Source organism: Astatotilapia calliptera, chromosome 3, assembly GCF_900246225.1.
Source record: "Astatotilapia calliptera chromosome 3, fAstCal1.2, whole genome shotgun sequence".
Lineage (NCBI taxonomy): Eukaryota > Metazoa > Chordata > Actinopteri > Cichliformes > Cichlidae > Astatotilapia > Astatotilapia calliptera.
Genome location: NC_039304.1, coordinates 15,629,991 through 15,641,515, shown reverse-complemented (window position 1 = coordinate 15,641,515; position 11,525 = coordinate 15,629,991). Strand labels below are relative to the sequence as shown.

General features: G+C 49.5%; 2 protein-coding genes across 2 annotated transcripts; both read right to left on the bottom strand.

The window, feature by feature from the left end:
* Positions 1 to 639: 639 nt before the first annotated feature.
* LOC113013051 (mucin-5AC-like) lies at positions 640 to 9,116 on the bottom strand (the record flags this gene model as incomplete). The annotated part of the gene is made up of 8 exons (XM_026153640.1): positions 640 to 1,784; positions 1,899 to 2,086; positions 2,195 to 2,256; positions 2,436 to 2,787; positions 2,875 to 2,939; positions 3,267 to 4,507; positions 4,824 to 4,939; positions 8,452 to 9,116. Coding segments are annotated over 8 exons (2,925 nt in total), but the record flags the coding sequence as incomplete, so codon positions are not given.
* A 173-nt stretch (positions 9,117 to 9,289) lies between these two features.
* On the bottom strand, positions 9,290 to 10,247 carry LOC113018681 (mucin-2-like; the record flags this gene model as incomplete). Its single annotated transcript, XM_026161986.1, has 1 exon — positions 9,290 to 10,247. A coding segment is annotated over exon 1 (936 nt), but the record flags the coding sequence as incomplete, so codon positions are not given.
* Between the last annotated feature and the right edge of the window lie 1,278 nt (positions 10,248 to 11,525).

Genomic DNA, 11,525 nt, shown 5'->3' with positions numbered 1-11,525 from the left:
CGGCTGTCGTGGTTGTTGGAGCTGCAGTTGTGGTTGTTAGTGCGGATGTTGTGGATGTCGGTGCTGCTGTTGTGGTTGTTGGAGCTGCAGTCGTGGTTGTTGCCTCAGCTGTTGTGGATGTTGGTGCGGTGGTTGTTGAAGCTGGAGTTGTTATTGTGGATGTTGGTGCGGCTGTTGTGGTTGTTGGAGCCGGTGTTGTGGTTGTTGGAGCGGGTGTTGTGGTTGTTGGAGCTTCATTTGTGGTTGTTGGTGCTTCATTTGTGGTTGTTGGTGCGGCTGTTGTGGTTGCTGGAGCTGCAGTCGTGGTTGTTGAAGCTGCAGTTGTGGTTGTTGGTGGGGCTGGAGAGATTATATCTCTCGGCTGGCCTGGGAACACCTTGGTATTCCCCCAGACAATCTGGAGGAGGTGGCTGGGAAGAGGGAGGTCTGGGCTTCTCTGCTAAGGCTGCTATCCCCACGACCCGGCCCCAGATAAGTGGAAGAAAATGGATGGATGGATGAATGGATCAATGGACATATTTGAAAGGTATGGCTCTCTCTTGCAAGCTGACCCCCCGACATATCTGAGTCTGACACTATCAGGTTGTGAGAAATTATTGCAAATATTCATTTAAAGAAACGACATAACAGAAACCAATCTGTAAATATTCTGTTTTTATTAAAGCTTTTTACATGCAGTTGTTGCACATCTTGGAAGTTTCCTGATTTTCTTTTTATTTACCCAAACCTAAATAGTGTTAATTAACAGTGTTAATTTCTCATAAAGATGTATTCTGGTCATTTTGACTTTTCTTACAGAAAATGTGCAAATTAAAAGAAATTTCACAGAATACATATAAAGATACTTATAAAAATACATTTGTATAAATAAGAAAAGTGACAGTGCATGTTTTGGGACACCTGAAGATCTATTCTTAACACTATTACATGTAATTTGTGATATATACTGTGTATGATATATATGAAATAGAACTCAAAATATATAATTTTACAAGCATTTAGAAACAATGAATGGATGTAAAGAATGAAAAAAATGCTTTCGATAATTATATTAAAAAGATGAAAGGAAGAAAAAAAAAGAAGAATTTATGTTCTTTTGGCCTCATATTTGAAAGAGGAATAGTTAACAGACATGAAGATAAAGATACACTTACAAGCAAAAGACCTGGACTTCACTTAATTTCAGGCCACTGCATAGTACTAATTACTAAGCCTCTATGTTACGGGGCACCCACAGTATATATTTAAATGTTTTGCCCATGCATTGTCAGGCTAATTTTTTTTATTGGTGATTTAATTAACCGGATGCTTAAAATTGTTTGTGTCATTCTGTTCAGGGCAGGGTCATTCCCACCCGAAAATATTTTAATGTAGATAAAAACATACTAGAGCTACTCTTTCTGATGTGTCCAACTAAAGTGCACCTGAACAAACCCAACAACCCTTATAAATAATAACATATCAGATTTCTGCTGACATTACATTTTTTTCATGTTATTAAAAGAGATCGTGTTCTGCTGGCCTTTCACATGGAAACCAGCACAGATGCTATTGCTGGCTTGATAGAAGGCATAACAACAGCAGCAGGAGGAAAGCAATTCTGGGATTAATCTTGTGGGATACTCCACTTGAAACTGTAGTTGTAGGTACAACAGTTGTAGCTGAAGCAGTAGTGGAACTAGTAGTCAGTGCAGCAGTAGTGGAACTAGTAGTCGGTGCAGCAGTAGTGGAAGGGACAGTGGTTGGTAGAGGTGTGGTGGAATTGTCCGTGACAATGACAGGAACTATAAAATATTTTTCAAAAATAGATTAATATATATTTCTGTACAGACTAAAATAATTTATTTATCACTGATTAATTACCAAACTAACTTTTGTTTGCATTTTCTAATACTCACCAGAAGTTACTGATACTGTCTCAGGAACTATTTGGATGGTGAAATTAATGCTGGAACTGTTAATAGCATCTTTTAAAGCTTGAACAATAGTAATATTTTCTGGGACTTGTGCATTGGGAATTGTTTGATTGAACACAAGCTCCACCAATGCCTCAGTTCTATCCACTCGTTTTTGGACTATAACAGATCTGTGTCATGAAAGAGAGTGAGGCAGATGTTACATGTCACTTTTAACATTCAAAATGAAATTTAATTAATAAGTGTGTGAAAAATAACCAGAGTTAAAAAACATGTACCTGAACCCAATCACAATGGCACGGATGAAGTTAGCAAATTGTGCTCTGTATATTCTATCACACTGCAAAAAATAAACACAAAAAGAAAATTTAAACCAGGTGAAACTTCAAAATTACATTATCTAAAAACCCTTATTTAAAATATATGATTTGAAATACATCTATCTTTTGCTTCTAGATTTGTTCTCTTGATACTGTTTCAGTCAACATGTAATTTGTATTAAGTTCAAATATTACTCACCGTCTCTTCAACTCGTTTTTTGCGATCTTGATATGCAATGCTGTTGGGGTCTTCGAGATCAGGTACATATGGTTCAAGGAACTGTAGAAACAGAACAATTTGGACAGGTCCAGTTGGTGCTTTTGTAGTTGGGATAGTGGTTGGAGTTGCTGCAACTGTTGTTGTAGTTGCAGTTGTTTCTGGTGGAGTGGCTGTTGTTGGAGCAGTGTCACTGATGTTGATGGAGGCCCTTTCGATGTCAAAGCCGCTCACATTTGAGGCTTGACCGATCAAAACATTCCTAATCTCAGTGTAGTTTGGGACAGAAAAGTTTACAAACTGAAGTTCCATGGTGTTGATGACTGATCCCTTCCTGCAAATTCAGAAACACAAGTTATTGTTTTGAATATTAGCTTTTTAGGTCAGTGCCCTACATGATATGTCAAAATATGGAAATTACCTGAAGCTCACCACATCCAAGGAGACAAAGGAAGAGGGGAAGGCCTTACTGTAAACAGGTTGAATCTACACACACAAAAGAGATTTTCTTAAAACTATTTTTTCTGTTGTATTTTTTTAAATATTTGAAATACGTATGAACATTATAGACATCTTCTTGTGTGTGGAAAGTTCATCCCTTTGAATGAAGAATAACAAAACAGAAATTATATTGAACTGAAGAGCTCTGTAGGTATTGAAACAGACTGATGTGTTAGGATTACGGTCATGGTAGAGGTGCTTATGTAGTTAAACAAAAAAAATTGACATGAAAATGTTGTTGGAAAAGGGCATTAACCTAATATTGAGAGGAAATTAATTTCACAAAGGATTTTGGGAAAAACAGTTACTGACCTGTCTCTTTATCATTAAAGATCGACTTATAAAGGCTGCAGATGATGAATTCAACAAGTCTGTTTCAAAATTGCTCTGAAGTGATCTGAATGTGACATATCTCATTACTGTATCCCTGCCAGTTGTTGGAGGGATTGTTGTGTTATGAACTGCTGTTGTGGTTGATGAAGGAGCGGTAATGGTGAATGGAAGGGCAGTGGTGGAGGGCGAGGCTTTGGTGGTTGATGGGGAAGGGGCCGTCACTATTGGAGGTGCAGTCGGGGTTTTTGTTGCGGCTGTTATGGTTGTCAGAGATGCTGTTGTGGTTGTTGGTGTTGCTGTTCTGGTTGTTGGAGCTGCAGTAATGGTTGTTGGTGTGGTGGTTATTGATGTTGGAGCTGTAGTTGTGGTTGTTGTTGTGGCTGTTATGGTTGTCAGAGCTGCTGTTGTGGTTGTTGGAGCTGTGGTTGTGGTTGTTAGTGTTGCTGTTGTGATGGTTGGAGCTGCAGTCATGGTTGTTGGTGCGGCGGTTGTGCTTGCTGGAGCTGCACTCGTGGTTGTTGGAGCTGCAGTCGTGGTTGTTGAAGCTGCAGTTGTGGTTGTCGGTGGGGGTGTTGTGGATGTCGGTGCTGCTGTTGTGGTTGTTGGAGCTGCAGTCGTGGTTGTTGCCTCAGCTGTTGTGGATGTTGATGCGGTGGTTGTTGAAGTTGGAGTTGTAATTGTGGTTGGTGGTGCGGCTGTTGTGGTTGTTTGAGCGGGTGTTGTGGTTGTTGGAGCTTCATTTGTGGTTGTTGGTGCTTCATTTGTGGTTGTTGGTGCAGCTGTTGTGGTTGTTGGAGCTGCAGTCGTAGTTGTTGTTGCTGCAGTTGTGGTTGTTGGTGGGGCTGTTGTGATTGTTGGTGGAGCTGCAGTTGTGGTTGTTGAAGCTGCAGTTGTGGTTGTCGGTGGGGGTGTTGTGGATGTCGGTGCTGCTTTTGTGGTTGTTGGAGCTGCAGTCGTGGTTGTTGCCTCAGCTGTTGTGGATGTTGGTGCGGTGGTTGTTGAAGCTGGAGTTGTTATTGTGGATGTTGGAGCGGCTGTTGTGGTTGTTTGAGCGGGTGTTATGGTTGTTGGAGCTGTAGTCGTGGTTGTTGGTGCGGCTGTTGTGAATGTTGGTGCGGGTGTTGTGGTTGTTGGAGCTGCAGTCATGGTTGTTTTTGCTCCAGTCGTGGTTGTTGGAGCCGCAGTTGTGGTTGTCGGTGCGGCTGTTGTGGTTGTTGGAGCTGCAGTCGTGGTTGTTGGAGGTACAGTCGTGGTTGATGGTGTGGGTGTTGTGGTTGTTGGAGCTGCATTTGTAGTTGTTGGAGCTGCAGTCGTGGTTGTTGGTGCGCTTGTTGTTGTTGTTGAAGCTGCAGTCGTGGTTGTTGGTGCGGCTGTAGTGATTAATGGAGCTGCAGTCGTGGTTGTGGGTGCGCCTGTTGTGGTTGTTGGAGCCGCAGTCGTGGTTGTTGGAGCCGCAGTCATGGTTGTTGGAGCTGCAGTCGTGGTTGTGGGTGCGGCTGTTGTGGTTGTTGGAGCTGCAGTCGTGGTTGTTGGTGCGGCTGTTGTGGTTGTTGGTGCGGGTGTTGTGGTGGTCGGAGCTGCAGTGGTGGTCGTTTGTGCGCTTGTTGTGGTTGTGGGCTCTGCAGTTGTGGTTGTTGGTGCGGGTGTTGTGGCTGTTGGAGCGGGTGTCATGGTTGTGGTTGTTGGAGCCGGTGTTGTGGTTGTTGGAGCTGCTGTTGTGGTTGAGGGAACTGCTGTTGTGGTTGTTGGTGTGGATGTTGTGGTTGTTGGAGCTGCAGTCGTGGTTGTTGGTGCTGCTGTTGGGCTTGTTGGACTGGGTGTTGTGCTTGTTGGAGCTGCAGTCGTGGTTGTTGCTGCGGCCGTTGTGGTTGTTGGAGCTCCAGTCGTGGTTGTTGGAACTGCAGTCGTGGTTGTCGGTGCGGCAGTTGTGGTTGTGGGTGCGGCTGTCGTGGTTGTTGGTGCGGCTGTTGTGGTTGTTGGAGCTGCAGTCGTGGTTGTGGGTGCGGCTGTTGTGGTTGTTGGAGCGGCTGTTGTGGTTGTTGGAGCTGCAGTTGTGGTTGTTGGAGCTGCAGTTGTGGTTGTGGGTGCGGCTGTTGTGGTTGTTGGTGCGGCTGTTGTGGTTGTTGGAGCTGCAGTAGTGGTTGTTGGAGCTGCAGTCGTGGTTGTTGGTGCGGCTGTCATGGATGTTGTTGCTGCAGTTGTGGTTGTTGGAGCTGCTGTTGTGGTTGTTGGTGCTACTGTTGTGGTTGTTGTTGCTGCTGTTGTGGTTGTTGGAGCGGGTGTTGTGGTTGTTGGTGCGACTGTTGTGGTTGTTGGAGCGGTTGTAGTGGTTGTTGGAGCTGCAGTCGTGGTTGCGGGTGCGGCTGTTGTGGTTGTTGGTGCGGCTGTTGTGGTTGTTGGAGCTGCAGTTGTGGTTGTGGCTGTTGTGGTTGTTGGAGCTGCAGTAGTGGTTGTTGGTGCGGCTGTTGTGGTTGTTGGAGCTGCAGTCGTGGTTGTGGGTGCGGCTGTTGTGGTTGTTGTAGCGGCTGTTGTGGTTGTTGGAGCTGCTGTCGTGGTTGTTGGAGCTGCAGTAGTGGTTGTTGGAGCTGCAGTCGTGGTTGTTGGTGCGGCTGTCATGGATGTTGTTGCTGCAGTTGTGGTTGTTGGAGCTGCTGTTGTGGTTGTTGGTGCTACTGTTGTGGTTGTTGGTGCGGCTGTTGTTGGAGCTGCAGTCGTGGTTGTTGGTGCGGCTGTTGTTGGAGCTGCAGTCGTGGTTGTTGGTGCGGCTGTTGTGGTTGTTGTTGCTGCTGTTGTGGTTGTTGGAGCGGGTGTTGTGGTTGTTGGTGCGACTGTTGTGGTTGTTGGAGCGGTTGTAGTGGTTGTTGGAGCTGCAGTCGTGGTTGTGGGTGCGGCTGTTGTGGTTGTTGGTGCGGCTGTTGTGGTTGTTGGAGCTGCAGTTGTGGTTGTGGCTGTTGTGGTTGTTGGAGCGGGTGTTGTGGTTGTTGGTGCGGCTGTTGTGGTTGTTGGAGCGGGTGTTGTGGTTGTTGGTGCGGCTGTTGTGGTTGTTGGAGCGGTTGTAGTGGTTGTTGGAGCTGCAGTCGTGGTTGTTGGTGCGGCTGTTGTGGTTGTTGGTGCGGCTGTTGTGGTTGTTGGAGCTGCAGTCGTGGTTGTGGGTGCGGCTGTTGTGGTTGTTGGTGCGGCTGTTGTGGTTGTTGGAGCTGCAGTTGTGGTTGTGGGTGCGGCTGTTGTGGTTGTTGGAGCGGCTGTTGTGGTTGTTGGAGCTGCTGTCGTGGTTGTTGGAGCTGCAGTAGTGGTTGTTGGAGCTGCAGTCGTGGTTGTTGGTGCGGCAGTTGTGGTTGTGGGTGCGGCTGTCGTGGTTGTTGGTGCGGCTGTTGTGGTTGTTGGAGCCGCAGTCGTGGTTGTGGGTGCGGCTGTTGTGGTTGTTGGAGCGGCTGTAGTGGTTGTTGGAGCCGCAGTCGTGGTTGTGGGTGCGCCTGTTGTGGTTGTTGGAGCCGCAGTTGTGGTTGTTGGAGCCGCAGTTGTGGTTGTGGGTGCGGCTGTTGTGGTTGTTGGTGCGGCTGTTGTGGTTGTTGGAGCTGCAGTAGTGGTTGTTGGAGCTGCAGTCGTGGTTGTTGGTGCGGCTGTCATGGATGTTGTTGCTGCAGTTGTGGTTGTTGGAGCTGCTGTTGTGGTTGTTGGTGCTGCTGTTGTGGTTGTTGGTGCGGCTGTTGTTGGAGCTGCAGTCGTGGTTGTTGGTGCGGCTGTTGTTGGAGCTGCAGTCGTGGTTGTTGGTGCGGCTGTTGTGGTTGTTGTTGCTGCTGTTGTGGTTGTTGGAGCGGGTGTTGTGGTTGTTGGTGCGGCTGTTGTGGTTGTTGGAGCGGTTGTAGTGGTTGTTGGAGCTGCAGTCGTGGTTGTGGGTGCGGCTGTTGTGGTTGTTGGTGCGGCTGTTGTGGTTGTTGGTGCGGCTGTTGTGGTTGTTGGAGCTGCAGTTGTGGTTGTGGCTGTTGTGGTTGTTGGAGCTGCAGTAGTGGTTGTTGGTGCGGCTGTTGTGGTTGTTGGAGCTGCAGTCGTGGTTGTGGGTGCGGCTGTTGTGGTTGTTGTAGCGGCTGTTGTGGTTGTTGGAGCTGCTGTCGTGGTTGTTGGAGCTGCAGTAGTGGTTGTTGGAGCTGCAGTCGTGGTTGTTGGTGCGGCTGTCATGGATGTTGTTGCTGCAGTTGTGGTTGTTGGAGCTGCTGTTGTGGTTGTTGGTGCTACTGTTGTGGTTGTTGGTGCGGCTGTTGTTGGAGTTGCAGTCGTGGTTGTTGGTGCGGCTGTTGTTGGAGCTGCAGTCGTGGTTGTTGGTGCGGCTGTTGTGGTTGTTGGAGCGGGTGTTGTGGTTGTTGGTGCGGCTGTTGTGGTTGTTGGAGCGGTTGTAGTGGTTGTTGGAGCTGCAGTCGTGGTTGCGGGTGCGGCTGTTGTGGTTGTTGGTGCGGCTGTTGTGGTTGTTGGAGCTGCAGTTGTGGTTGTGGCTGTTGTGGTTGTTGGAGCTGCAGTAGTGGTTGTTGGTGCGGCTGTTGTGGTTGTTGGAGCTGCAGTCGTGGTTGTGGGTGCGGCTGTTGTGGTTGTTGTAGCGGCTGTTGTGGTTGTTGGAGCTGCTGTCGTGGTTGTTGGAGCTGCAGTAGTGGTTGTTGGAGCTGCAGTCGTGGTTGTTGGTGCGGCAGTTGTGGTTGTGGGTGCGGCTGTTGTGGTTGTTGGTGCGGCTGTTGTGGTTGTTGGAGCCGCAGTCGTGGTTGTGGGTGCGGCTGTTGTGGTTGTTGGAGCGGCTGTAGTGGTTGTTGGAGCCGCAGTCGTGGTTGTGGGTGCGCCTGTTGTGGTTGTTGGAGCCGCAGTTGTGGTTGTTGGAGCCGCAGTTGTGGTTGTGGGTGCGGCTGTTGTGGTTGTTGGTGCGGCTGTTGTGGTTGGTGGAGCCGCAGTCGTGGTTGTGGGTGCGGCTGTTGTGGTTGTTGGAGCGGCTGTTGTGGTTGTTGGAGCTGCAGTCGTGGTTGTGGGTGCGCCTGTTGTGGTTGTTGGAGCCGCAGTTGTGGTTGTTGGAGCTGCAGTCGTGGTTGTGGGTGCGGCTGTTGTGGTTGTTGGAGCGGTTGTAGTGGTTGTTGGAGCTGCAGTCGTGGTTGTGGGTGCGGCTGTTGTGGTTGTTGGAGCCGCAGTTGTGGTTGTTGGAGCCGCAGTTGTGGTTGTGGGTGTGGCTGTTTTGGTTGTTGGAGCCGCAGTCGTGGTTGTGGGTGCGGCTGTTGTGGTTGTTGGAGCGGCTGTAGTGGTTGTTGGAGCTGCAGTCGTGGTTGTGGGTGCGCCTGTTGTGGTTGTTGGAGCCGCAGTTGTGGTTGTTGGAGCTGCAGTCGTTGTTGTGGGTGCGGCTGTTGTGGTTGTTGGAGCGGTTGTAGTGGTTGTTGGAGCTGCAGTCGTGGTTGTTGGTGCGGCTGTTGTGGTTGTTGTTGCTGCTGTTGTGGTTGTTGGAGCGGGTGTTGTGGTTGTTGGTGTGGCTGTTGTGGTTGTTGGAGCGGTTGTAGTGGTTGTTGGAGCTGCAGTAGTGGTTGTTGGTGCGGCTGTTGTGGTTGTTGTTGGTGCTGTTGTGGTTGTTGTTGCTGCTGTTGTGGTTGTTGGTGCTGCGGTTGATGTTGTTGGTGCAGCTGTTGTGGTTGTTGGAGCTGCAGTAGTGGTTGTTGGTGCGGATGTTGTCGTTGTTGGTGCTGCAGTCGTGGTTGTTGCAGCTGTTGTGGTTGTTGGAGCTGCAGTCGTGGTTGTTGGTGCGGATGTTGTCGTTGTTGGTGCTGCAGTCGTGGTTGTTGCAGCTGTTGTGGTTGTTGGTGCGGACGTTGTGGTTGTTGGTGTGTTGGTTGTTGATGTTGGAGCGGGTGTTGTGGTTGTTGGTGCTGCTGTTGTGGTTGTTGGAGATGCAGTCGTGTTTTGGGGCGGTTTGTGGTTGTTGGTGCGGCTGTTGTGGTTGTTGGAGATGCAGTTGTGGTTGTTGGAGCTGCAGTCGTGGTTGTTGGTGCGGCTGTTGTGGTTGTTGTTGCTGCTTTTGTGGTTGTTGGAGCGGGTGTTGTGGTTGTTGGAGCTGCAGTTGTGGTTGTTGGAGCTTCAGCTGTGGTTGTTGGTGCGGATGTTGTCGTTGTTGGTGCTGCAGTCGTGGTTGTTGCAGCTTTTGTGGTTGTTGGAGCTGCAGTCGTGGTTGTTGGTGCCGATGTTGTCGTTGTTGGTGCTGCAGTCGTGGTTGTTGCATCTGTTGTGGTTGTTGTTGCGGATGTTGTGGTTGTTGGTGTGTTGGTTGTTGATGTTGGAGCGGGTGTTGTGGTTGTTGGTGCTGCTGTTGTGGTTGTTGGAGATGCAGTCGTGGTTGTTGGTGCTTCAGCTGTGGTTGTTGGTGTGGCTGTTGTGGTTGTTGGAGCTGCAGTCGTGGTCGTTGGAGCTGCAGTTGTGGTTGTTGGAGCTGCAGTTGTGGTTGTTGGTGCGGCCGTTGTGGTTGTTTGAGCGGGTGTAGTGGTTGTTGGAGCTGCAGTCGTAGTTGTTGGTGTGGCTGTTGTGGTTGTTGGAGCTGCAGTCGTAGTTTTTGGTGCGGCTGTTGTGGTTGTTGTTGCTGCTGTTGTGGTTGTTGGAGCGGGTGTTGTGTTGTGGAGATGTAGTCGTGGTTGTTGGTGCGGCTGTTGTTGTGGTTTTGTTGGAGCTGCAGTCGTGGTTGTTGGTGCCGCTGTTGTGGTTGTTGTTGCTGCATTTGTGGTTGTTGGAGCGGGTGTTGTGGTTGTTGGAGCTGCTGTTGTGGATTTTGGAGCTTCAGTTGTGGTTGTAGGTGTGGCTGTTGTTGTTGTTGGAGCTGCAGTCATGGTCGTTGGAGCTGCAGTTGTGGTTGTTGGAGCTGCAGTCGTGGTCGTTGGTGCGGATGTTGTGGTAGTTGGAGCGGGTGTAGTGGTTGTTGGAGCTGCAGTCATGGTTGTTGGTGCTGCTGTTGTGGTTGTTGGTGCAGCCGTTGTGGTTGTTGGAGCTGCAGTCGTTGTTGTTGGTGCGGTTGTTGTGGTTGTTGATGCTGCCGTTGTGGTTGTTGGAGCTGCAGTCGTGGTTGTTGGTGCGGATGTTGTCGTTGTTGGTGCGCAGTCGTGGTTTTTGCAGCTGATGTGGTTGTTGGAGCTGCAGTCGTGGTTGTTGGTGCGGATGTTGTCGTTGTTGGTGCTGCAGTCGTGGTTGTTGCAGCTGTTGTGGTTGTTGTTGCGGATGTTGTGGTTGTTGGTGTGTTGGTTGTTGATGTTGGAGCGGGTGTTGTGGTTGTTGGTGCTGCTGTTGTGGTTGTTGGAGATGCAGTCGTGGTTATTGGGGCGGGTCTTGTGGTTGTTGGTGTGGCTGTTGTGGTTGTTGGAGCTGCAGTCGTGGTCGTTGGAGCTGCAGTTGTGGTTGTTGGAGCTGCAGTTGTGGTTGTTGGTGCGGCCGTTGTGGTTGTTTGAGCGGGTGTAGTGGTTGTTGGAGCTGCAGTCGTAGTTGTTGGTGTGGCTGTTGTGGTTGTTGGAGCTGCAGTCGTAGTTTTTGTTGCGGCTGTTGTGGTTGTTGTTGCTGCTGTTGTGGTTGTTGGAGCGGGTGTTGTGGTTGCTGGAGATGTAGTCGTGGTTGTTGGTGCGGCTGTTGTTGTGGTTGTTGGAGCTGCAGTCGTGGTTGTTGGTGCCGCTGTTGTGGTTGTTGTTGCTGCATTTGTGGTTGTTGGAGCGGGTGTTGTGGTTGTTGGAGCTGCTGTTGTGGATTTTGGAGCTTCAGTTGTAGTTGTAGGTGTGGCTGTTGTTGTTGTTGGAGCTGCAGTCATGGTCGTTGGAGCTGCAGTCGTGGTTGTTGGAGCTGCAGTCGTGGTTGTTGGTGCGGATGTTGTGGTTGTTGGTGTGTTGGTTGTTGATGTTGGAGCGGGTGTTGTGGTTGTTGGTGCGGCTGTTGTGGTTGTTGGAGCTGCAGTCGTGGTTGTTGGTGCTGCTGTTGTGGTTGTTGGTGCTGCTGTTGTGGTTGTTGGTGATGCAGTCGTGGTTGTTGGTGCAGCTGTTGTGGTTGTTGGAGCTGCAGTCGTTGTTGTTGGTGCGGATGTTGTGGTTGTTGATGCTGCTGTTGTGGTTGTTGGAGCTGCAGTCGTGGTTGTTGGTGCGGATGTTGTCGTTGTTGGTGCTGCAGTCGTGGTTGTTGGAGCTGCAGTCGTTGTTGTTGGTGCGGTTGTTGTGGTTGTTGGTGCAGCTGTTGTGGTTGTTGGAGCTGCAGTCGTTG